Raw genomic sequence first — 27,712 nt, 5'->3', positions numbered from 1 at the left:
TGTTGCAGTAGTCGAGGCGGGAGATGATTAGGGCATGCACGAGCATTTTGGTAGAGTGTGGGTTGAGGAAAGGACGGATTCTGGAAATATTTTTGAGCTTGAGGCGACAGGAGGTGGCGAGAGCTTGGATGTGCGGTTTGAAGGACAGGGCAGAGTCAAGGGTTACTCCGAGGCAGCGGATTTTGGGGACAGGGGAAAGTGTGATTTCATTTATTTTGATAGATAGATCAGGTAGGGAAGATATGCGAGATGGAGGAAAGATAATTAGTTCAGATTTGTCCACATTGAGCTTGAGGAAGCGAGAGGAGAAGGAGGAGGATATGGCTGATAGACACTCTGGGATTCTGGAGATCAGAGAGGTGACATCTGGGCCAGAGAGGTAGATCTGAGTGTCATCGGCATATAGATGGTACTGGAAGCCATAGGACCTTATGAGTTGTCCCAGGCCGAGTGTATATATTGAGAAGAGTAAGGGTCCTAGGACAGAGCCTTGAGGGACACCAACAGAGAGGGGGCGAGATGAAGAGGTAGTTTGGGAGTAGGAAACGCTAAATGTGCGGTTGGCAAGCTATGAGGATATCCAAGAGGTACATATGGTACATGGTACATATGTTCTTTCCGTGAAAAAATGAACGCAACACGGATGTGTGATTGAGGCCTTAGGCTGATTTTTTTAAAGGAAGACCATTTTTATTTATTAAAAACAAGTTCTTGTTTTAACTTTGACGTTACTTTTAGTCTTTGACCCCATTGCATTTTTTTTATCACTGCACAAAGTATCTGGAATATATCTAAACTACAAGTTATGGTTTATGTCTCAGAAATCTTCCCTCTCGGCAGGGTGGATAAAAATTAATGTTTTTTTAAAAAAATCGGATTTTTTTGATTTAAATCGGATTTTTTTTATTTAAATCGGATTTTTTTTAAATAAACTGCTTTTTGAGGAAAATATTTTACCATCCAAAGGTTCTTCCATCATGAGATAAAGCTGAGTTGTTTAACTCAGTAGAATAAAGGCTGTATATGTGTAACATTCACAATGCCATGCTCTTCCAGAGGTTTCTGTAGGATGCTGACTATCCAACAAGTTTGGGCATGTCAACTGAATGGAAAAAGAAACTAAACCAAAAGTGAAACCAAGCTAGAAGTGTGGAATTAAAGGGGCAGTATGAACAAAATGTGGAGGCTATTAATAGTTTATACAATTAAGACATGCTGCTTTTAAACACCTACCTATTGCCATATAGTAAAACAAAAAAGATTTTTACTTACTTTGGGGTCCCCCCCTCACCCTGGCGTTAGATCGTTGCCCCTAGTTTCGTCCGTGTAACTATGGGCGCACATGCGCACTGCTCTCACTTCTCATTTTAATCGTGATTTATATTAAAAAAAACCTTTTGATTTAAATCAGTGATTTAAATCATGATTAAAATCATGATTTAAATCGATCCGATTTAAATAGAAAAAAATCTTTTGATTTAAATCGTGATTTAAATCATGATTTAAATCGGCGTGATTTAAATCATGATTTAAATCGGCGTGATTTAAATCAATCCACCCTGCCTCTCGGTGTCCAGCTGTTGATAATCAACACCCTTGATAGGGTTCAGATCCATCCGCCATCAGTCCCAAGCGCTTGAAGTACTGTCTGTCCTCCCAATCCCTGATATCCGTGTAACTCCATAAACTGGGCCAGATTGCTCTTTCCAAAATCATCTCTAATTTCCGAGCTCTCTTGGGGTGTCTCATAAAGTTTTGAACGGTCTTCCGGGCTTGCTCGTCATGATCTTGTTTGTGGACGGGTTATTCCTTTGGGAATGTTACAGAAAGGTGAAGGAATGTGTTTGTCCATCCATAAGTTGTAAATGCAAACTTGGGAGACACTGATCAGTCAACAGATGTGCTCGAGATTAGTTTTCTATTTATGGGATGCGCAATAGTGTATTTCAATAAGCACGAACCTATGTGCTGACCATCAGTGCAAGCTGCAGATCTGAGGGACTTCTGCTTATTCCACCACAAATGTCTATCATGAACATATTATTAAGCTTCCCTCTCAGAAGCATTTGTGGTGTCTTTTTTGTTTCCATATTGGAATGTAAATACCATTTAAATGGAATATATTCATATGTAGACATTTGTTTTCCACAAACTTCTTCTTTATATATGTTTTAGCTGTTCTAAAGAGTAGTGTATGGAAAAAAAACCATAAAATGCATCGAAAGTGATGAAAAGCCCCAGGAAGCACGCACTGTTGGGTACTTGATGACTTCCTGCAAACATCTGCCTGCAACATTTATTGACAGCTTTGTGTGAAACCCTTCTTTCTTCACACCATAATCGGGTTTTCATATTTTAACCTGAATTTTGGCAGATAATGACACATAATCGGGCATCTTGCAAGCATATGATTCTGATCAGTGTCTTTTTTTTTTTAGATAAAAGATTCTATGGAAAAAAATAATTTCCTATATAGCTCTGCTTAATTAAAATATATCCAGGTGATGTATCTCCAAATTATAGGGTGTCTGTAGCATAGAAACCGACCTGAAGAATTTAATTAAAGCTGTTTCATGTAGACTTTGTAATCCCCCAGCAATCTCCATAGGAAGCAGTTCTTCACCGCCAGATATCATTTGGGACCAAAACTAACAATTTCTGGGCAGTTTTTTTCATTTTGCCCTCCTTCATCTCCTGGAATAACTCTTACATGTTCCTAAAAAAAAACATAGAAAAATGAATTGGATCTCTTTTAAGGCTAAACAGACTCTGGGCAAACTTAAACCTCAGTTTTTCATTAGAGTATGTCAGCATTGATTATCTGGTCCTGGGACCACAGAGGTCAGGAGATTTTCACTTGTCTGATACGCTACCCAGTCTGCTTACACACAAAGCTCAGGGGAACAGGCAACACTTTCGGCTATAGGGAATTTTCTATTTCATGTGAATGGGTGCTTAGTTTCTGCTCATAAAAATAATTACTGTTTTTTTGGTATCCAAAGAATGAATTAATATCGTGAACTATGATAATGACTTTTGTACTAAGGAGCATTATGCATGCGCACAGGTTTGCACACATTTAACACAGACCAGTGTAAGTACATTTACAAGTTCGCAGTAGCAATTTTTTTCCTCATGAACCTAAGAAAAAAAAAAAAAGCACAATGCACTAGTCTTGTCCATTTTGCACACATGGTAATTTTGATTATAGTGAATTATGTACCTATTCGCAATAGTTTAACTTAGTCTTCAAGTGGTTGTTGCATACCCTTTTTTTTCAGGAGCACACCGCTTTTCTGCCTTTTGGCTTCCTGCTTGGTTGGGGAGGGGTGGGGGGCATGCACCTCTGATGTTTGACAATTTGGACCAGTGGCTTTGGAATTGTAGCTTCACTTGCTCCTACTGTGCACTTTGGTATCTTTGCCTCTGCAGCACAGAATGAGCGCAGGAGCACTGGAGGAGCGCAGGAACACTTGAGGGGAGTGCAGGAGCACTGAGGGAGAGCAGGAGAACTTGAGGGAACGAAGGAGAACTTGAGGGGAGTTTCGTAGCACCGAGGGAGAGGAGAACTTGAGGGAGCGCAGGAGCACTTGAGGGGAGCACAGAAGCACCGAGAGAGCGCAGGAGAACTTGAGGGAGTGCAGGAGAACTTGAGGGAGCGCAGGATACCTTGAGGGGAATGCAGGAGCACCGAGAGCGCAGGAGAACTTGAGGGAGTGCAGGAGAACTTGAGGGAGTGCAGGAGAACTTGAGGGAGTGCAGGAGAACTTGAGGGAGTGCAGGAGAACTTGAGGGAGTGCAGGAGAACTTGAGGGAGTGCAGGAGAACTTGAGGGAGCGCAGGAGACCTTGAGGGGAGTGCAGGAGCACCGAGAGAGCGCAGGAGATCTTGAGGGAGTGCAGGAGAACTTGAGGGAGCGCAGGAGACCTTGAGGGAGTGCAGGAGAACTTGAGGGAGCGCAGGAGACCTTGAGGGGAGTGCAGGAGCACCGAGAGAGCGCAGGAGATCTTGAGGGAGCGCAGGAGACCTTGAGGGGAGTGCAGGAGCACCGAGAGAGTGCAGGAGAACTTGAGGGAGTGCAGGAGAACTTGAGGGAGTGCAGGAGAACTTGAGGGAGTGCAGGAGAACTTGAGGGAGTGCAGGAGAACTTGAGGGAGTGCAGGAGAACTTGAGGGAGCGCAGGAGACCTTGAGGAGAGTGCAGGAGAACTTGAGGGAGCGCAGGAGACCTTGAGGGGAGTGCAGGAGCACCGAGAGAGCGCAGGAGATCTTGAGGGAGCGCAGGAGACCTTGAGGGGAGTGCAGGAGCACCGAGAGAGTGCAGGAGAACTTGAGGGAGTGCAGGAGAACTTGAGGGAGTGCAGGAGAACTTGAGGGAGTGCAGGAGAACTTGAGGGAGTGCAGGAGAACTTGAGGGAGCGCAGGAGACCTTGAGGAGAGTGCAGGAGCACCGAGAGAGTGCAGGAGAACTTGAGGGAGCGCAGGAGAACTTGAGGGAGCGCAGGAGAACTTGAGGGAGCGCAGGAGAACTTGAGGGAGCGCAGGAGAACTTGAGGGAGCGCAGGAGCACTGAGGGAGCGCAGGAGAACTTGAGGGGAGTGCAGGAGCACCGAGGGAGAACTTGAGGGGAGTGCAGGAGCACTGAGGGAGTGTAGGAGAACTGAAGCTGCCTGATCCAGCAATCCTGCCATCTTCAGAGTGGCGTTGGGCAGCTGCAAAGTGCTTGCTATGTGCCTAGGAAACCGGCCACCTCTAATAGACTACAGGGGTAGTCGGTAACCTAGTCAACGAGCTGTACACTATAGAATAAAATATCCTTCTGTTCACTGAGAATGGAGATAATTTTTAATAAGTAGATTGCAAAGTTGCTCGGTTTTCAGTTTTACCCTTTTAACAACACTAGACAATGCCTGTTTATCTATTATGCGCGATCTGTATATTTTTGTGTTACCCTTTCATACATTTACTGATGCACAGCGCACTTTTGCTTCTTTGTCTTACCACATGCAGTATCAAAAATTGTTTACATGGCCACACCTGAGGTCCGTGCTTTATTCTCCTTTTTTTTTTTTTTTTTTTTTTTTTTTACATCATAATGAAAACTGATACCAGAGGAGGAGGTAGGGGAACCTTTCCATCTCTGAATGTTTTCCCTCTGGCCCTCAGATGACATAGTATATTACTGTGTGAGTGCGCTAGATGGATGCAGTATGAGTTGGATGTGGATTTGGCGTCCTGAAGTTTGGACGGGAATTCCAGCAGCAAGTTATCGGCAAATAAAATAATGATTTATCTGCTGCTGTAAAGTTCTGTCCTTCAGGGAATCATCAGAGGAAAACATCTATACAGAGCTCCTAGTATTGTGGAAGTACAGGAAAATGCTGCTGTGATAAAGCTTCATTCAGTCTGCTGTCTGGTTTTACTCTTATAAAACATATTTTCTGTCCTAAATTATTAACCCATTAGAAGAGAGTTCCATACATGATACTTATGTCAGCATTTTATAAAAGCAAATAACCAACTCGTAATACGTATCCACAAAACTGTAATAATCTGAATATTTCACCAGGTTATTTAGTGTGCAATGTAAACATTATGAAAAATAAATCATGAAATTTAGTATAACTTGTAATCATTGTCATTGAAAGCCCTACTGTGTATGTATAGGAGTCCAGTGCGCGGTCCTGCAGAGAATGCTGTCAATCACTGTCATACAGAGAGGACTGTCAGTCATTGGCTAGGACCGCCCACTGGACTCATCCATGCAAACATCATGGATTTCATTGAATAAAGTGCAAGTTTTACATAAATTTTTCCCACAAACCTGTAGCTCAATCTGATCAGCTCCTCCTGTCCCAAAACATCCTGCCTGTAGATCAGAGACCATTTTCATCACAGCTAGTTCCCTTTAAGAAAAAGATTTACAAATCTCACAATAGTTTATATGTAACCCTAAAAAGCCATGAAGAGCATAATATTACTTCTTGCACATGCCAGGGTGTTTCCGAGGACTGAGATATTGATAATAGTTTGCTAGGGGTCTAACATCCAGCTCTCCCACTTATCATGCCTGGTGGCACTGGTGCCCAGAAGGACACAGGTACACATTGTAATTCTGCTGCAGTGCAGTATAGTGCAACCTCCACTAGGGGATGCTGTTGAGGGAAAAGAGGTTGCTCACACAGCGTAACACCACTGAGCAGCAGCACAAGTGTCACCAAATGACAAAAGAGTGGTCAGACGAGCCGAGTCAGAAACCGTCAAGGCGAAGTACCAGAGGTGACAGCAATACACATCAAATACAAGCCAGAAATCAGAGCCAGACGGGAACAGATATAACCGAGACTAGAGACAGTAAAACAGGTCAGAAGACAAGCCGGGTCACCTACCAAGAGGTCTAAGAACAGGGAGGGAACACTAAGACAAAGCGAGGTGGCAGGAAAGAAAGTCACAGGAGCAGAGTACACGGGCAGAGGACAATACACGGTATCAAGGGGTCAGCTGCTGTAGCCTGGGAGCATGAACTATCACTGACATTGGTCTGCAGGTCACAGCAGACAGAAATGGCCACACGGAACCCAAAACGAGGCAGAGAAGGTTAACCCCCTTATGACCAGACTGGGGAGCAAATAACAAGAAACAAACCCTGGCCTGGATCATGACACACATTATACAGAGCTGATGGATGGTGGGGTCTGGCGTAGGACCCCTAATGATAGGATTCTGATGATAGGTCATCAATCTTTCAATAGTTTACAGTCCGACCATGAAATGGTTAAATAATGGTTCTGGATGGCGTTGTCTCTAAACACCACAATTCTCTGTCTCTTCCTTCAGGCAGTATGTGTTCTTCCTGAGCTGCAGCTGCCGATGTTACATCAGGAGGTTCTGGGGGTCTGTAACGTCAGTGCACATTACCTGGGTGGGGAGTGAAACCTATCCATGTCAGCGAAATAAATGTCTTTAGAGCCGCACTTGCTAGCTTTGATGCTAATTACAGAGCGGATGCATTTCTCCAGTAATCCGTCCCTGAGGTTCATCCGATAGCTGTATCTCCAGAAAAGCAGATCTCGCCTTTCCAGTTACCCCTTGGAACTGAGCGCATTCACCTCACTCGCCTGTCTCCACAGAATTACATTTATATGAAAAATGCTCTTTAAAGGGAACCTGTCACCACGTTTTTGGAAGATGGGATAAAAATAGCGTTAAATAGGGGCAGAGGTGGGCGTTACATTAGTGTGTTTGTTATGCGTTTATTACCCACCTAAGTTGCCGAAATAGTTTTGCAAAGTCTCCGTTTTCGCCTGTCAATCAGGCTGGTCTGGTCAAAAGGGTGTGTTGTCTTCCCCCAGATTTTGCGTAGTTTTCCGTTGGTGGCGTAGTGGTGTGCGCATGCCCAAGGTCCCGAATCCTCTGCCAGGGGATTTAAAAGAGCGCGCTGTTCGTTATTTCATTGGTGATCGGTGGGCGCGGCCATCTTCCTTTGGCCGCGCGTGCGCAGAAGCAGCGCTCTGCTGGCCGCGGCTTCAGGAAAATGGCCGCCGCGATATCCATCTGCGCACGCGCGGCATCCCGCGGCCATTTTCCTGAAGCCGCGGCCAGCAGAGCGCCGCTTCTGCGCACGCGCGGCCAAAGGAAGATGGCCGCGCCCACCGATCACCAATGAAATAACGAACAGCGCGCTCTTTTAAATCCCCTGGCAGAGGATTCGGGACCTTGGGCATGCGCACACCACTACGCCACCAACGGAAAACTACGCAAAATCTGGGGGAAGACAACACGCCCTTTTGACCAGACCAGCCTGATTGACAGGCGAAAACGGAGACTTTGCAAAGGTATTTCGGCAACTTAGGTGGGTAATAAACGCATAACAAACACACTAATGTAACGCCCACCTCTGCCCCTATTTAACGCTATTTTTATCCCATCTTCCAAAAACGTGGTGACAGGTTCCCTTTAATCTTCCAGGAAGGTTTGTAATGATATTATTACTCGCCAAGTAAAACAAATTGGCAAAAATAGGAAATTAATATTTTTTTATTCTTCTATTAATTAAAGTACAATCCTTTGGATGGCGGATGGCGCTGGCCCACGGTTGTACTTTACAGACGTGTTACACGAAGGCAGAGATACGCTCTGCGTCCATAACAGCCGGCTGTTATTCCAAGATAAATAACATCTGATTTGTACAGATCTGTGTTTTCAGTTATTGACCTTTTCACGGTCCACGATCATTTCGTCGGTTCTTTGCTTTGCGGCCACAGGGCAGAGGTTTTAGCTCTTGCAGAAGGATGCTCAGTGCAAATACAGTTGGTACGTCAACCCCGAGATCCATTCCTACTGACTGTGACATTTCCTTCTGACTCGGTGACGTGCCAAGCACATTGATTTTAATGTTTTTCGATGGTTTTAAATTGTTTGCAGATGCCATGGTTTGTAAATTGCCATAGATTATATGTCGGTGGTTGGATGATAACTACTGATGAATTTTTAAGCAAAGTGCAAGGGGCTCTGGTTAGGTATTTGCAAACTATAGACGTGAATATTCAAGTATGCCATGCTGCAGAATTGTTGGCATGAGGCTCTGTGCACATGGCAAACCCGTGTCCATGACGGCATACATAGGACAGACCCCAGGATAGCGCCGTTATGATCCTCTGTAGGGCAGGATATCTATGCTGTGCTGCATGTGTATATATGTGGCCTATACTCATACACTCCCCTATCAGACCACTGATGTTACAAAGTTCAGCCAACTTCTTGATCCGGAGAACCACAGTAATATGGCAGTTATAGCATGGCATTAACATTGGCTCCCTAAGAATGTGAGAGGAATAGGGTCAGGAATAGGTCCTGTAGATTCTTAGATGTGTTTATGTCCTCACACAAATATAAAAATATAATATATGAAGAAGAAGTAGAACTTTGATTTTTTTTTTTTATAAAACCTGTCGTATTTCAACAAGGTTTCCACCTTACCTCATCCTCTAATCACTTCTTACTTGGACTCGATGCTTTCTGCTTTACGTTCTGCATTTCATTCTCGGTACAAATGAGAAAAACAACAATTTCCATTTACTGGTGAGGAGGACGGAACGATAGGTGCCCCACAGAACAAGCTTTCCTCCCCGTTACAGTGGGATTCAGGTCTACCTATAAATGCGGCATTATGTGAGAACAATAAGATTTGTCCTATTTACAGGAGTTATCGACCGTCCTAGGAACGAGTAAAGAGGTAAATCTTGTCCTGCTCTTACATACAATATCTGATTGGAAACACAGGACCGGGGTGATCCAGTGATCGCTCATGTGAATGGGTTCATGTGACACAGCATTGGGGGTGATCCGCTGATCGCTCATGTTAATGGGTTGATCCGACACAGCACTGAGGGTGATCCGCTGATCGCTCATGTGAATGGGTTCATATGACACAGCACTGGGGGTGATCCGCTGATCGCTCATGTGAATAGGTTCATCTGACACAGCACTGAGTGTGATCTGCTGATCGCTCTTGTGAATAGGTTCATCTTACACGGCACTGGGGGTGATCCGCTGATCGCTCTTGTGAATGGGTTCATCTGATACAGGACCGGGGGTGATCCGCTGATCGCTCTTGTGAATGGGTTCATCTGACACAGGAGCGGGGTGATCCGCTGATTGCTCATGTGAAGGGGTTGATCCGACACAGCACTGAGGGTGTTCCGCTAATCGCTCATGTGAATGGGTTGATCCAACACGGCACTGGAGGTGATCCGCTGATCGCTCATGTGAATGGGTTCATCTGATACAGCACTGGGGGTGATCCGCTGATCGCTCTTGTGAATGGGTTCGTCTGACAGCACTGGGGGTGATCCGCTGATCGCTCTTGTGAATAGGTTCATTTGACACAGCACTGGGGGTAATCCGCTGATCGCTCTTGTGATTAGGTTCATTTGAAACAGCACTGGGGGTGATCTGCTGATCGCTCATGTGAATGGGTTCATCTGACACAGCACGGGGGGGATCCGCTGATCGCTCATGTGAATGGGTTCATCTGACACAGCACGGGGGGGATCCGCTGATCGCTCATGTGAATGGGTTCATCTGACACAGCATTGGGGGGGATCCGCTGATCGCTCATGTGAATGGGTTCATCTGACACAGCATCGGGGGGGGGGGGGATCCGCTGATCGCTCATGTGAATGGGTTCATCTGACACAGCATCGGGGGGGGGGGGGATCCGCTGATCGCTCATGTGCATGGGTTCGTCTGGCACAACTGCTTTAATAAGAAATCCTGACTTGTTGTGTTGAGCACTTTGTACCCTGGACCACATTCGCTGTTTTTGGTTCATTTTCAGTATACGCATTGTGCAGTATCAATCCAATCTGAGAGGTGAGAAATCACCCGAACACCACCTGCCCTAGGTGCAGACATATCATAGATAAGCCTCATGGAATATTTAATAATCTATTCATTTTGTACCTAAAATTCTCGTTCCTCCTATCAGCCTGGTTCAGAGCATTGTATTGTGCCATGTTTGCCAGGTAACGCAGGTGTGATTAGCTCCTTGTGTTATTTCCACATACTCTGGTCACCATGTTCCTTTTTCATGCTATTAATTACCGTGTTGCCAAAGTCAATGGGAATATTTTTTTTCCATTCCCCCTTAGGAATATTGATCTGTAAAACGAAACTTCGCCATTTGCTGTTCATGCTGGAAGATCTCCTGATTGTCTTCATTTCACAGCGTGATAGAGAACATCTGCTCTGCATGTCCTAAGTTGTGCAGTTTTCTAAACACTTGCATATATATAGATATTTAGATATGCACAGCCCCTGTACACCTAACACTGCATCCGTGCAGCCCCCTGTACACCTAACACTGCATCCGTGCAGCCCCCTGTACACCTAACACTACATCCGTGCAGCCCCCTGTACACTTAACACTGCATCCGTGCAGCCCCCTGTACACCTAACACTGCATCCGTGCAGCCCTCTGTACACCTAACACTGCATCCGTGCAGCCCCCTGTACACCTAACACTACATCCGTGCAGCCCCCTGTACACCTAACACTGCATCCGTGCAGCCCCCTGTACACCTAACACTGCATCCGTGCAGCCCCCTGTACACCTAACACTGCATCCGTGCAGCCCCCTGTACACCTAACACTGCATCCGTGCAGCCCCCTGTACACCTAACACTGCATCCGTGCAGCCCCCTGTAACCTAACACTACATCCGTGCAGCCCCCTGTAACGTAACACTGCATCCGTGCAGCCCCTGTACACCTAACGTTTCATCCGTGCAGCCCCCTGTAATCTAATGCATCCGTGCAGCCCCCTGTACACCTAACGTTTCATCCGTGCAGCCCCCTAATCTAATGCATCCTTGCAGCCCCCTGTACACAACGCATTCGTCCAGCCCCCTGTACGCCTAATGCATCTGTGCAGCCCCTTGTGCACCTAGCGCATCCATGCAGCCCCCTGTATATCTAACGTTTCATCTGTGCAGCCCCCTGTACACCTAACATTACAACCGTCCAGCCCCCTGTAACCCTAACGTCACATGCGTTTTTTGGTGGTAAGCCATTTTGACCTCAGTATGAAATAACTGCAGTAACTGCGCTTCCCTGCGTGGATACTGTTAGATTGGCGCAGTCTGAGATCCGGGACCTTCACAGCCAGGATCGGGCAGTAGAGATGAGCATATTTATTTTGGTGAATATTAATTATATTTGTAGTTTACAAAAATAAGTTTTCACCACAATATGATTATTATTATTTTTTTTTAATTTGTTCCTTGCAAAGTCAGTAACATGGTGGATAATCCTCTCCACTCTCTGCCTGTCCCGTCGCCCTCCAGTCCTGGATCAGGCCTCTGCTGCTCTTATTCACCCCTTTCTGAGCTGTGTGTTCCAGTGCGTCAAGGGTCCGACGTCCCTGCACCCTGTGACATCTGAGGGTCCGGTGCATTGGAAGCCACAGCCTGGAGCAAAGTGGCCAAAAAGGACGAGGAAAAGATGGCCGGCGCGGGCCGATATGATGGGTGAGTATTCTTTGCATCTATCCTTCATATTAACCTCCTACGTTTATTATGCTCCGGGGGGCAGGAGAAGACCCCAGAGCTTAATGAGGAGCAGTCAATTCACATTGATTAATTTTGCTGCGAATCAAGTTTTCCTTTAAAATCCTCATGATTTGCTGAAAAATCTCTTCTGGGCACCGATACAAGGAGGTACAGAAACATCCAGCCAGATACAATAGTAATAATTAGTTTCTGTGTTTGGAAGTCTCTCATTTGGGCACATGGAGCTAAACAAACCTACTTCTCATCTCTCATATCCTCCCTGTCTCACAACCCTAAACACACCTTCAATTCTCTCCTCCGTCCCCCAGCACCTCCTCCCTCCCCACTTATCTCAGCTGAAGACTTTGCCTCATTTTTCAAGCAGAAGATTGATAACATCAGAGACAGTTTTGGTCAACAACCCCCAGAGCCCTTCCTCCCGACTTCCCAGCCCTCCACCTTCAAAACCAACTTCCCCACCATTACAGAAGATCAACTCTCCACTCTACTCTCAAAATTGCATCTCACCACCTGTGCACTTGACCCGCTCCCATCCCACTTCATCCCAAACCTCACCACAGTCTTCATCCCAACCCTAACCCATCTTTCCAACCTATCACTAACAACTGGTGTTTTCCCCTCAAGCTTTAAACATGCCTCCATCACACCTATGCTCAAAAAGCCCTCTCTTGACCCATCCTCTGTATCTAGATATCGCGCTATATCACTTCTCCCTTATGCCTCCAAACTACTGGAACAACACGTCTACCTTGAACTGTCCTCCCATCTCTCTTCTTGCTCCCTCTTTGACCGCTTACAATCTGGCTTCCGGTCACACCATTCCACTGAAACTGCCCTAACTAAGGTCACCAACGACCTCTTAACCGCCAAGAGCAAGCTACACTACTCTGTCCTCCTCCTCCTCGACCTGTCAGCTGCCTTTGACCCAGTGGACCATTCCCTATTATTACAGACCCTCTCATCTCTTGGCATCATAGACTTGGCCCTATCCTGGATCTCATCATAACTAACTGACCGAACATTCAGCGTCTCCCACTCACACACCACCTCCTCACCTCGCCCCCTATCTGTCGGAGTCCCACAAGGTTCAGTTCTATGGCCCCTGCTCTTCTCCATTTACACCCTTGGCCTGGGACAGCTCATAGAATCTCATGGCTTTCAGTATCACCTCTATGCTGATGACACACAGATCTACATCTCTGGACCAGATATCACCTCCCTACTAACCAGAATCCCTCCATGTCTGTCCACTATTTCATCTTTCTTCTCCGCTAGATTTCTGAAACTTAACATTGACAAAACAGAATTCATCATCTTTCCCCCATCTCACGCGACCCCCCCAACGAACCTATCCATTACAGTACATGGCTGCCCACTCTCCCCAGTCTCACAAGCTCGCTGCCTCGGGGTAATCCTTGACACTGATCTCTCCTTCAAACCACATATCCAAGCCCTTTCCACTTCCTGCCCACTTCAACTCAAAAATATTTCACGAATCCGTACATTCCTCAACCAAGAATCTGCAAAAACCCTAGTCCATGCCCTCATCATCTCTCGCCTTGACTACTGCAACCTCCTGCTCTGTGGCCTCCCCTCGAACACTCTCGCACCCTTCTAATTTATTCTAAACTCTGCTGCCCGACTAATCCACCTGTCCCCCCGCTATTCCCCAGCCTCTCCCCTCTGTCAATCCCTTCACTGGCTCCCCATTGCCCAGAGACTCCAGTACAAAACCCTAACCATGACATACAAAGCCATCCACAACCTGTCTCCTCCATACATCTGTGACCTCGTCTCCCGGTACTTACCTGCACGCAACCTCCAATCCTCACAAGATCTCCTTCTCTACTCCCCTCTTATCTCCTCTTTACACAATCGTATACAAGATTTCTCTCGCGTATCACCCCTACTCTGGAACCCTCTACCACAACACATCAGACTCTCGCCTACCATCGAAACCTTCAAAAAGAGCCTGAAGACCCACCTCTTCCAACAAGCCTACAACCTGCAGTAACCACTGATCAACCAAACCGCTGCATGACCAGCTCTATCCTCACCTACTGTATTCTCACCCATCCCTTGTAGATTGTGAGCCTTCGCAGGCAGGGTCCTCTCTCCTCCTGTACCAGTTATGACTTGTATTGTTTAAGATTATTGTACTTGTTTTTATTATGTATACCCCTCCTCACATGTAAAGCGCCATGGAATAAATGACGCTATAACAATAAATAATAATAATAATAATGGAGCAATTTGCAAAAAAACCCTGAAGTGTGACAAGCTGTTTATTCCACTAGATGGCGCCGTAGCTAATGTTTGGCAACAAAGAATCCCTCTGTAACTAAACATTTGCTAGTGATTTCCACAAACCATCGCATAGGTAACATTCCCAAATCCTTTAAGTGACCCAAGTCATTTTTTCCTGAGAGGCCCTTTAAATTTTAAGCCATTTTTTCTTGCTGTTCCTCTTCTGTACTTCCCACTAATTCTTATTATGACATCATGGACTTCTTTGATGAGTACCAGCCCTCCTCTCTTAAAGTATGTGCATCCAGCAAACGGGTGGAAGGCTGCGCACAGTTTTGTTTGGAATCTTTATTATTATCATTTTACTTTTCCAATAAAATTACACACCATAAAATGCCCCGAACACTGATATATATATATATATATATATATATATATATATATATATATATATATATATATATATATATATATATATATATATATAAATATAATTTGGCTAGAATAGTGCGGGTGTTTTATGTGTGTTCCTCTGTCGCTCTTTGAACCCTCTTATCCTTTGCCATTTTTTTTTCTTCATTACTTTCAATAAAAGGTTTCTGGCAAAAGCTGTGAGCTCTTCTGATAGCAGTAAATGGCCGAGGTCTAATTACTTTGGACTCTGGACATTTCCTGGCAGATTATCATATATTTTTGGATTATTATAAGTTGGTTTCACACATCTTTTTTTTTATTTTTGTGGAGAGGTGCCATTGCAGTTTTTGGTGCAGTTTTTGGGCCTAAGGCTTCTTTCACACTTCAGTTGTTTGGCGTCAGTCTGCTCCGACATAGTGACGAATCGACGGATCTGTCACAATTGTTGAGAAAACGGTTCTAACGGATCCGTTTTTTTTGACGGATTAGTTACTTGGGGGTTGTGTGGGAAAAGTATCTACTTTTTGGAGCATGCGCAATTGAAAAAGCGGATTGGGGCGACGGATCCGCCGAAATGACGGTCGCGACGGATCCGTCGCCCATAGGCGGCCATTCTATGGAATGGCGGACGCGACGGATCCGTCGCGAACTGCCATTTCGGAGCAGACGAAAAACGTTATAATGTCCGTCAATGTCTAGATAACGTCCGCCAAATTTCGACAGATCCGTCGCATGGCGGATGGAATGGACGACCATCCGCCACAATCCGTCGCTAATGCATGTCTATGGGAAAATAGCGGATCCGCCCAAAAAAAAGGCGGATCCACTATTTGAGGAAAATGGCGGTTTCAGACTGACGCCAAAAGACTGAAGTGTGAAAGAGGCCTTAGCCAGGAGTGGATTGAGCAGGAAGCAGAAGACCTTTCTTTATATTTCCCTTTTTTTTAATCTATTTTTGGCTTTATAAAAAAAAAATATATATATTTAAGTGTGAACGGTGGCAACACAACTACATTTCCACTACAAATGCTACATTTTGAATTGGTTTTTTTTTGTCCGGCAGAAAAAGAAAAACCATCCAGCTAGATGGTCCATATGCTGTCTCAGTGAAAGGCGTATATGTCTTTTTTTTTAAGGCATTTAACGGGTTAATATCTGAATTTCTGGTGTCCTGGGAAAGTGAAGAGAATCCCCATTGGACCAGGGCAATGTCGGGGTTAATTTTAGAGTCTATGTCAGTGAATGGCAAGGAAGGGGTTAGTTTTAGGATCCCTGGTGAAGGGCAGTGGAACAGTTAATACCATAGTTTAGACCAGGGCTCCAGTAGGTTCGGGTTAGGCCAGAGATGGTGTTCGCAAAGGCCGCTGAGGGTCTCGGACACCCCACAAACACCACGTCTGACCTTACCGTTAGTGCTCGTTCACACGGCAATATAAATTGGATGAGTGCTGTCTGTGGTTTCAACATGTTATTCTATGGGGCTGTGCACATGTCCAAGGAAAAAGATGTACAATTTGCCTCTGAGTCGTGCATCCAGCTCTGGAATAAATTGGACTGCACTCAGATGACATATGAGTGCAGTCAGATTTTAATGGAGAAAGTGGATACACTTTTTTCTTTTCTTTTCTCTCTCTCCACCTCTTAGAAAATCAGAGTCTGATTAGAGTAATACTGCTGATTTTCTTGGATGGAGAGTAAACGGTGGCGTGACCCCAGCGTTGTGATCGCCCTGCGCTCGGCATAGAGGAGGGAGATGATGCCGCCGGTATTACCACGTCTGCCTGCTCCTCCTGATCAAGCACCGAGAACACTCTGCCTGATCATTCATTTCGGGGCGTCTGCAGATTACAGGATCAGAGTCTTCTTGCGTCCTGTCGATATTCCATAAACATCTGTATCTTTGCTCCCGTTAATCCCAGTGTGCGCCTCTGATCTAGCAGCATAAATATCCCGACCACTTTGTGTTTTCCTCTCCATCATAGTAAACCCTCTGCTTTGTATTGGTGGGCTCGCAGGTCCATGTCGGAGGGGGGCATTCGTGTATGTTTCTGTCTCTATGAGATGCACACGCTCAGACTTTCCACAGAGCTTTTGATGTCTGCTGATTTATAGGACAGCGTTAGTGAAATCCATTACTTGTTACATTTATTATGGCAGGATTTTTTTTTCTTTTAAATTAATCCCTAATGTGGAATAAAATAACAACCAAAAAAGGATTCTGTCTCCGCGTCTGTTTCCAGTTAAGTAACGTTGTGCGAGTGCTATCTGGACAGTGTCCGTCTTACACAGCTCCATGGAGTAAGTGCAGAGGATTTCTACAGGGCCAGGCTGCTTTCTCCGTAGCATGGCCGACCATGCCGCGGTGGGTACCTGATACACCTGTTATCACTCTGGCCCTGTGATTTCATCAGGTCGTACACTAATCACCTCTTTGATCAGCCTCAAATACGATTATGTGATATATTTGGCAGCACTTTAAGCTGTGGGATCTGGCATTAAGTGGGGTAGTGTCAGCAGAAGGCTGATTTATCAGCCAAAAAAGCAATCTTCGGAATTGGGTAATTAATGACGTTATGTAGGAATACAGAGGTTGTGCCTCGTGAAGTGGAAAGTGGTCGACCTTTATAGATGTCACAATCCAGATGGGATGTGCAATTAAAGTAGTACATGTGAATATAAGAATATCTGATCAGAGAATCCTGCTTTTTTCTCCACTTATGAGACACTACGCCCAAACGTATCGTGCACTCTGATAAAACAGTGCAACTCCATGTTACCTCTGCTAGCACAGCTTATACTGTATAGAGAGGGGAGGAGGATGGAGAAAACAAGCAGAGGGAGGCACAGAAAGATCATGCTGAGGTAACAAGTATTTACCTCTCCTCAGCACTGGATTCACATCTACACAGCACAGTACTGCTGTATAATGGCCACAGAGAGATCATGCTGAGCTAACAAGTCTTTACCTCTCCCCAGCACTGGATTCACATCTACTCAGCACAGTACTGCTGTATAATGGCTTCCATGCTGCTAAGGAACTAAGAACATAAATCCCTTATGGGAGACATCATAACAGCTGGTCTCTTCCCACTAGCTGAGAGTCAAATGCATATAAAAGATAGCAGGGATAAAACGCAGGCACAAGTGATGGAATGGCCAGAAATAGTGTGATCCCTCATGTACACGTGACAGCTTATTCTGAAAAGTTACTCTAAAGTACAATTCCTCTTGGCTGACAGCATCACAAATGCATTTCTGTCCTGTCTGGAATCCAGAGAATTAAATTCATGATTGTTTTCTCGTATCGGAGGACAGATTTGAGCTGTTCTTATTTTTGAGGTCTGTGGAAAATCACAGATTGTACCGTTTTTGTATAAGTAAGAAAGCCGTCGTTGGTTCGGCCCCGGCTGAGGATTTGGTGCTCGGTTTCGTGTGCTAGACAGCTGTTCGGCAGTCAGTGAGTGCGCCCCAGCATTAATCCTCAATGCAAAAGAACGAGGAGAACTGGCTCTATCTCCCGGTGCCAGTTTCTTCTTCTTCTTGCCAGCGTAAGGCGGCTGAATCCCGTGTCCTGGAAGCCGCTCGCTCTTGCCAGTAACCAATTGGCCTGGAGTTTGTGTTAGCAAAAATCATTTTATCGGGTAAATATAAGGAGCCGGATAATTATACACATATACCGAGCACATTGCTAAGGGTCTAAGATGTACCGCAGAGGGGAGGCATCGATGGCGTAATCAGTATCCTGAACACTTGCACAAGTGGGCCGCCAAGCAATCATTATGGCATAAAAACATTGGTCACTAAAAGCACATTACTGCCGAGCCCCTGTCCTCTGAGTGTATTTGGGGGAGTCAGAGCTGTCGGCCATGTCCTCATGTGCATAGGATAGGTGCTAGTGAACGTCTCCCCGTGATTTATCGCAGGTCCAAATATAGGTCACGTAAAATCAGGCGAAAATCTGTGCAGCCGTCAGGTCCGGCCTATTAATGAGAGAACATCTCTGGTGTAGGAGGTCACAGCTTGTTTGATAACTTTTGTACAATGTGCACAATCATTGCAGCAGGCAAACTTATAGACTTCAAGGAGTATTATGTGCCTTCATCTTTGTATGTAGTGGGACACATAATTACCATTTCCTGTATTATCGAGATATTGTCCTCTATTATGTATATTATAATGCATCGAGGGTTTTTACAGTTCTGTATGGTAAATATTCATGGATGTTTGATTTGGTGTAAATTATGGTAAATATATACGGTAATTATTTGTATTTTTTTCTGTTCTCACAGAATCATCGAGAAGGTTGCGCTGTGTTACAGCAAAGAACGATTTATAAATGATGTCTGGACACGACCTGGCAGACGTGGTCCAGATAGCGGTAGAAGACCTGCAAGACGATCATCATCCCGGTGGGTTCTTATTTCTGATTATGGGACATGCACACATGGCTTCAGTCTGTGGATTTTCCACTGAATTTTGCTCCAGCTTTGCATTAATTACCTAGCATAAATTTTGCTGTCAAAATCCGTAGCGTAAATTGACTTTGTTTCAGCTTGCAAATATTTGTCCATTGTTTTCTGTTGATTTTGTAGGCCGTGTGTGGATGAAATGGATGAAATTGCTTGTGCAGGAATTGTACAAGGAGTCGAGCGTTGCTTACACGCTCCTGTTTCAGTCCATTTATGTCTTCAAAGTTGGAAATCTAATATGGGCAGGAAGAATATTCGTACCTACATCTACTATTTGTGAATGTTCTCGGCACTCGTTCCATATAAAATAAACTACATCCGCGGTTTAATTTTCTTTTTATACATTGTTTGAGCACATTTGTATTTACCAGCGAAATATAGCTCGTTATGGTTCCCTTCGTTTACTTCTATCGGCTCATAAACCGCTGTTCAGATTGTTGTTTATTAACCACTAAAGCGACTTTTTTTTTTCACTTTCAGTTTATTTGTAAGTTAATTAAAGTGCCTTGTCTGCAGTGAGGATCGTTCAGTGCAGCCTTCACCGCGGCTCCCCGCAGCACGGAACAGAATCTTAAAGATTTGCGATGCCAGCCCTTATCTCGTTCTCAAGCAGCCATTTCATTTTCATTTCAAAATCCGCATTATCTGCCGCACAGCTTTAAGAAGAAGCACGTTACGAGAGGGAGAGGTGTCAGCTCCCCTACATTTTGGGGGGGGTAACCTTGTTTGTAGAGGTGAAATCTAAGTTTCAGCAGTTTAAGACAAAATATTCTAGGAAACCATAACGGAAGAAAATTCGAAATTATCCACTTGTTTTACATTATGATAAAAACGCAGCTTCTTTGCCGCAATTTTTTAAAAAGTTCAGAAAAACTGCATTTTTTGTACTCAAAAAAATACTCCATGGCAATGTGAATTCAGCTTAGAAATTAAAAGTAATAAGGAGGTTATCTGGGCAAATATAAGGTCAACTGGGGGGTGTTAAAAATAAGAAATTCATTAATACTCACGCATCGGCTACACCGCAGGTCGCTCAGTGGTCTGCGCCAGCACAGGAAGTGGAAATGCAACCATAAACCAGCCGCCATACTCCTGCGGCCTGTGATTGGCTGCAGCTGTTATATGGCTAGCAGCATGTCATTCTAATGACACGCTGACCACTAGAGCGACCGGGGGATGGTCCAACTGTGACGTCTCCACTTTCAGTGCCGGCGCAGACCACATCCTGTCCCCAGGTCAAGCTTTTGTTTTGGCCTGACATAACCCTTAATTGATTGTCTTCAAAACATCCATTTTTGTTTTTTTACAGTCATGGTCAGAAGTGTTAGCACCCTGGAAATGATTCCAGAAAATGAAGTATTTTTCCCAGAAAATTATTACAATTACATTTTGTTATAGATATGGTTTATTTCCTTTGTGTCTATAGAGGATTTTGGCGTGTTCACGTACAGTCATGGCCAAAAGTATTCACACCCCTGCAATTCTGTCAGATAATACTCAGTTTCTTCCTGAAAATGATTGCAAACACAAATTCTTTGGTATTATTATCTTCATTTAATTTGTCTTAAATGAAAAAACACAAAAGAGAATGAAGCAAAAAGCAAAACATTGATCATTTCACACAAAACTCCAAAAATGGGCCAGACAAAAGTATTGGCACCCTCAGCCTAATACTTGGTTGCACAACCTTTAGCCAAAATAACTGCGACCAACCGCTTCTGGTAACCATCCATGAGTTTCTTACAATGCTCTGCTGGAATTTTAGACCATTCTTCTTTGGCAAACTGCTCCAGATCCCTGATATTTGAAGGGTGCCTTCTCCAAACTGCCATTTTTAGATCTCTCTACAGGTGTTCTATGGGATTCAGGTCTGGACTCATTGCTGGCCACCTTAGAAGTCTCCAGTGCTTTCTCTCAAACCATTTTCTAGTGCTTTTTGAAGTGTGTTTTGGGTCATTGTCCAGCTGGAAGACCCATGACCTCTGAGGGAGACCCAGCTTTTTCACACTGGGCCCTACATTATGCTGCAAAATTTGTTGGTAGTCTTCAGACTTCATAAAGCCATGCACACAGTCAAGCAGTCCAGTGCCAGAGGCAGCAAAGCAACCCCAAAACATCAGGGAACCTCCACCATGTTTGACTGTAGGGACCGTGTTCTTTTCTTTGAATGCCTCTTTTTTTCTCCTGTAAACCCTATGTTGATGCCTTTGCCCAAAAAGCTCTACTTTTGTCTCATCTGACCAGAGAACATTCTTCCAAAACGTTTTAGGCTTTTTCAGGTAAGTTTTGGCAAACTCCAGCCTGGCTTTTTTTTGTCTCGGGGTAAGAAGTGGGGTCTTCCTGGGTCTCCTACCATACAGTCCCTTTTCATTCAGACGCAGACGGATAGTACGGGTTGACACTGTTGTACCCTCGGACTGCAGGACAGCTTGAACTTGTTTGGATGTTAGTCGAGGTTCTTTATCAAACATCCGCACAATCTTGTGTTGAAATCTCTTCTCAATTTTTCTTTTCCGTCCACATCTAGGGAGGTTAGCCACAGTGCCATGGGCTTTAAACTTCTTGATGACACTGCGCACGGTAGACACAGGAACATTCAGGTCTTTGGTGATGGACTTGTAGCCTTGAAATGGCTCATGCTTCCTCACAATTTGGTTTCTCAAGTCCTCAGACAGTTCTTTGATCTTCTTTCTTTTCTCCATGCTCAATGTGGTACACCCAAGGACACAGGACAGAGGTTGAGTCAACTTTAATCCACGTCAACTGGCTGCAAGTGTGATTTAGTTATTGCCAACACCTGTTAGGTGCCACAGGTTACAGGTGCTGTTAATTACACAAATTAGAGAAGCATCACATGATTTTTCGAACAGTGCCAATACTTTTGTCCACCCCCTTTTTTATGTTTGGTGTTGAATTATATCCAATTTGGCTTTAGAACAATTCTTTTTGTGTTTTTTCATTTAAGACAAATTTAATGAAGATAATAATACCAAAGAATTATACTTTTGGCCATGACTGTACATTTTGGCAAACAGCAGTCTAGCTTTTTTATGTCTCTGTGTCAGCAGTGGGGTCCTCCTGGGTCTCCTGATATAGCGTTTCATTTCATTCAGATGTGGACAGATCGTTTGTTCTGACACTAATGCCCCCTGAGCTTGCAGGACAGCTTGGATTTCTTTGGACTTTGATTGGGGCTGCCTATCCACCATCCGGCCTTTCCTACGTTGCAAACGTTTATCAATTTTTCTCTGCCGTTCACAACCAGGGAGATTATCTACAGTGTCATGGGTTGTAAACTTCTTGATTATATTGTGCACTGTGGGCAAAGGAACATCAAGATCTCTAGAGATGGACTTGTGACCTTGAGATTGTTGATGTTTAACAATTGTGTTTCTCAAGTCCTCAGACCGTTCTCCATTCTTAAGGCCCCGTCTCACTAAGCGATTTACCAACGATCACGACCAGCGATACGACCTGGCCGTGATCGTTGGTAAGTCGTTGTGTGGTCGCTGGGGAGCTGTCACACAGACCGCTCTCTCCAGCGACCAACGATCAGGGGAACGACTTTGTCATCGTTGAAACTGTCTTCAACGATGCCGAAGTCCCCCTGCAGCACCCGGGTAACCAGGGTAAACATCGGGTTACTAAGCGCAGGGCCGCGCTTAGTAACCCGATGTTTACCCTGGTTACCAAAAAAAACAAACAGTACATACTCGCCTTTCGGTGTCCAGGTCCCTTGCCGTCTGCTTCCTGCTCTGACTGAGATCCGGCCGTACAGTGAGAGCAGAGCGCAGCGGTGACGTCACTGCTGTGCTCTCACTTCTCACTGTACGGCCGGCAGTCAGTGAGAGCAGGAAGCAGACGGCAAGGGACCTGGACACCGAAAGGCGAGTATGTATTGTTTGTTTTTTTTTTACATTTACGCTGGTAACCAGGGTAAACATCGGGTTACTAAGCGCGGCCCTGCGCTTAGTAACCCGATGTTTACCCTGGTTACCAGTGAAGACATCGCTGGATCGGTGTCACACACACCGATTCAGCGATGTCAGCGGGGCCTCAACGACCAAAAAAAGGTCCAGGCCATTCCGACACGACCAGCGATCTCACAGCAGGGGCCTGATCGCTGGTACGTGTCACACATAACGAGATCGCTATGGAGGTCGCTGTTGCGTCACAAAACTTGTGACTCAGCAGCGATCTCGCTAGCGATCTCGCTATGTGAGACGGGGCCTTTAGTGTGGCACACACTTTTATCTGGTTTCAGGTGTGTTTTTCATATTGCCTATACCTGTTGCTTGCCACAGGTGAGTGTGAACGAGCATCACATGCTGGAAACAAACGTTGGTTACCAACAATTTTGGAAAGGTGCCAACAGTTTTGTCCTGCCCATTTTGGGGGTTTGTGTGAAATTATGTCCAATTTGCCTTTTTTCCTCTTTTTTTTAATGTTGTTCCAATACACACAAAGGAAATAAACCTGTGTATAACAAAATGTGGGGAATTGCAATCATTTTTTTGCAACAATTTGAAGGGTGCCAACACTTTCGGCCATGACTGTATATAGGTTTCTCCCATTGCAGCCATCCATATCGGGTGCCTTATTAACCCTCTTCCACATGAACATGAACCTAAATTGTCCATGTTTAATGGGGATAAAAGTCAAGTTTTACTTTTTCTTTGGGGCAAAAATAAAAATGCAAAAAAAGTCTGGTTTGTCTCTTGATGTAAGTGAGATGGAATTCCTTCCGAATCCATAGGATTCCCATGTATAAGCGCTGATGTCTGCTACCTGTCATTGATACATTGCTGGGTGATCTCGCCGTGCGGTTACCGACTGATCGCTGTGTCTTCACTTGTATATTCGGGGGCCGGGGGCCAGATGTGCGGTCGCTTGAGGGAAACAGACGCTTGGATTTTGAGCAGATGCTTGCAAGAATCATTTCTTCTTTCTAGGTTTTGTATACTGTTTACTCACTGAGCTGTCATGGCCAACAGGATCGGCCTCGTCTGCAGCCAGAAGAATGTCTTATCGCACGCCATCACCCCTCCCGTCCTGTGTCATCTGTAAGACACGGCGTGTGTTTACAAGCTGTCTCAGGACACGGGGTCACAGGATGGACACTGCCGGCAGCCCGCCAGCTGACCCGCTCCCTGTCCTGATAACATTTCATTCTCTGATTTGCTCTTTTATTATTTTACAGTTGTTCTAGAGAACCATGAAGTCACGGAGGACGACCTGTCACCTTCCCTGAAACGACAGTGCCTAGAGATCAACTGTCAGGATCCATCCATAAAGGTTTTAGCGTTCAGCATCCCTTCCCTTCCCTTACACTCTGCAGTATGGCTCAGACGGTGATAACTACAGTATCTACAGGAAAGCGGGACCCCAGAAACACTCGGGTGGTCTGCGCTACCTATTGTTGTGAATGGGAGTTATGGAGGGGCCCTACTTTCCTGTGGCCGGCACAGATTGATGAATATTACCTTGTATAGAGGTAGTATATGTACAGACGTCTCTGCAAGAGATGGCATCTATTACTCGGGACGGCCATTTCTTTTTATGCCCGTGTGATGCTACATTTCTGCAGACGGGTGGCCTGTGATCCAAGAAACATTTGTCTTTTTTAATTATGGTCTTTAGTGATGTATCCCTGTCATTTTCTGGCTTCAGGTGGAAGGAAAGCACAAGTACAACCTATAATCTAACACTTCGATCCAGAAGAATGCAAAAAACTCCCATGATGCAGATGCTAATTGCCCGATATTATGGAGAAAAATAATTTCCTGACTCCAGATGTGGCAATCAGACCAATTCCCTGGACCAGCGTCTCGTAGGATCGGAGTTGTTAGGCAGGTTTCACACATCCGTGTATCATAGGGCGGGGATACAGACTGGCTGGGGGTCTCCTGATCCGAGCCCAGAAGTTTTATAAGGTCAGGAGATCTGCGGCCAGTCTGTACATGGAGGTCCATACTCGGACCAGCCTTACCTTCAGCCTCGCTCTTTATATTAGAAGTATTGTTTTTCTTGCCTCTTCCCACTTTTGGCCACTAGATGGCAAACATGCTATTTTTCGGAGGGTTATGCCTTGGAATTACCTTTCTGATGCGAGTGGTTTGTGTGTGAGAGGTCAGGGAGGAAATTTCTTTCTTTACCTACATTTTTCTGTCAGCAAGTCCGTGAAAAAAAAAAAGAAAGTGAATTATACCCCAGCTTAATCTTGGAACAGCCTATATTTCTGAAAATTAGAAGCCTGGATTATATAGGGAATATTTCAGTATAGGCTTTGCAGGAAGCGTACTATGACTTATATTGTAAATATTCTTAATCTGGGCATTAAAACGTTGTAAACGTTACGTTCTGCGAAAGGTCAGTAACAGTGAGCTGGGAGGCCATGAGGGTATACGCACAGAGAGATCCATAACTCTGCTTTACGGTTAGGCCACTGATAGAGATTCATCTGTAGTTTTGGGTGAAATGTTTGGCAATCTGCTAAACTGAGGTGTTCCAGTCTGCGGGGAACGCATGTCTTTTCTGCCAAAGCGGCTATTTCAAAAATCCAAAAAAGTGCCAGGACATGTTTGCTCTGAGTCCATCATACCCCGAGCTGTGACGTCTCTGCTTCATAGCCACATAGCGTAGATTTCTCCAGATGATGCTCTTTACACATCCATCAAGTTTTTTGCAATGGATTTTCAGTCCCTCACTCTTTTGCAGACTTTGCCTTCTCACCCCATGCTATTTTTTCTTTGCAAGTAAGGCTGGTTGTCTCCTTCACCTTTATTTTCCGTTCCCTCCTGGAAGTTTGTTCTGATTTTGCTCTTTTTTTCCTTTCCAGTCCTTTCTGTTCTCCATCAACCAAACGATCTGCCTACGACTGGACAGCATCGAGTCCAAGCTGCAAGTTCTTGAGGCGACTTGTAAATCCTTAGAGGAGAAGCTGGACCTGATCATGAACAAACAGCCCACCCCAATCCAAGTGCCCATGGTGGCCGGGTCGCCCCTCGGAGCCACTCAGACGTGGAACAAAGTCCGATGGTAGGAAAACAACTAAGAGTCTGTAAAAGTGTGTTATTGGAAAAGTGATAGCTAGCGAGGCCAGAGCTCCATGTCTCATTGTGTGCCATCTTATAGACTTGCACGTTCTGGACTATTTGCCCCCTTAGTAGGTGACATTTTGGATCTATTATACCATGTATAAATCTTATTTTTGGTTCTTATTCTCCTAAGCTTGCCTGGTACGCCTACACATTATACAGCTCCGCACAAAAGTGTAATTAAACCCTGGCTGAAAATGAAACATTAAATATTTCTTTAAATGGGAAATTGTCTATCCGAACCAATCCCAAAATACTGTTTATACCGTACATGCGGCGTATAATTCGAGATGGCTCTCATCTATGTCTAGCAGATCATTCACCTGTAAGGAAACTGTCATATGGGACATAATTGTCTAGAGGAAGAATTCAGGAAAATAAGAAAAACCTAAGGTGCTGTTCACATTTATTGAATGGGAGTATTCCCAGATATGTGCCGAATGTAGGACACTACATGGGAGCACAAGGGCATCTTGTGGCTATTGATAAAAAGAAAACAGACGTGAAATGATAGATATGTAGGACGGTACAGCAGACTGTCCAGTATATAGCGAGCAGTGTGCTGATACATGCGGAGATCGGGGGTTAGCGGAAACACTTCAGCCATCCCGGCAGCTTCATCTAACAGAAAGGAGCTTGTACACCCTGCACGTGTTCACCCACCACTGATTGACCCCTTAACATCGAGCTGTAAAAAGATAAATTTGGCAATATTGGGATATCGCCGGGGCATTTTTAATAAGTATTAAATGACAAAAATGCCTGACACTTTCCAGTTATACTCATCAATGAATACAGGAGTAACCTTTAATTACCGGTATGTTAAGCTTCGTCTTTATAACGAAATACCATCTTTATCCATTACTTGCTAAAAAGACCAGGAGTATATCAAGTGATAAAACAGCCTTTGTCCCAATCTAAGGCATGCGGAGCGTTCAATGTGCTGCATCATGAAAGATTGAGCCTCCAAAGCCAAATTACTGTAACTCTCACTGTTAGTTTCCCCTAAGGCTCCGTGCAGAAATCTATGTACATAGCGCCATTCTCCTCAGTCATGCTGGTATTCTGTAAGTCCACATATTATTTTTTGTTATAAATACCCGTTCATGTACTGACATTGTCCAGTAAGGAGACACGTTCATTACCTGTATTTACTGTTCGCGTTAATTCTCTGCCTTACAGGCAAAGGCGTCTAAGTACAGAGAGGCCTGTTCTATCACTTCCCGGGATCAGCCTTTAATAATAACGCAGGCGGGATCCTCGGCCAAGACGTAGAAATCACCTACATGTCAGACACGAGCCGCTTCTGGATCACCTTATTAGAGAGATACAAGAGAGAAAACGGCCTTTCCTCCCAAAATAATAATCCAGACTTTCCCAGGGGCCGCACGCTGGTCGGCAGCTACACAGGGCATT

At 44.9% G+C, this 27,712-nt stretch overlaps 1 protein-coding gene across 6 annotated transcripts in view; it reads left to right on the top strand.

Moving 5' to 3' along the window:
- BANP (BTG3 associated nuclear protein) overlaps positions 1-27,712 on the top strand; it is a 359,699-nt gene that overhangs the window by 17,014 nt on the left and 314,973 nt on the right. For 3 of the 6 annotated variants that reach the window (XM_077288816.1, XM_077288817.1, XM_077288818.1), the window contains exons 2-4: positions 19,020-19,139; positions 24,400-24,494; positions 26,038-26,237. In XM_077288816.1, the coding sequence (XP_077144931.1) occupies positions 19,067-19,139; positions 24,400-24,494; positions 26,038-26,237 (368 nt within the window). In that variant the 5' untranslated portion in view covers positions 19,020-19,066. Of the gene's footprint in view, positions 1-19,019; positions 19,140-24,399; positions 24,495-24,903; positions 25,049-26,037; positions 26,238-27,712 lie in introns of those variants that run through there. The other 3 variants (XM_077288821.1, XM_077288820.1, XM_077288819.1) reach the window with 3 other exon arrangements.

The sequence above is a fragment of the Ranitomeya variabilis genome, chromosome 2, assembly GCF_051348905.1.
Source record: "Ranitomeya variabilis isolate aRanVar5 chromosome 2, aRanVar5.hap1, whole genome shotgun sequence".
NCBI lineage: Eukaryota > Metazoa > Chordata > Amphibia > Anura > Dendrobatidae > Ranitomeya > Ranitomeya variabilis.
The sequence above is the reverse complement of the archived record's forward strand: the minus strand, read 5'-3'. Positions and strand labels throughout refer to the sequence as shown.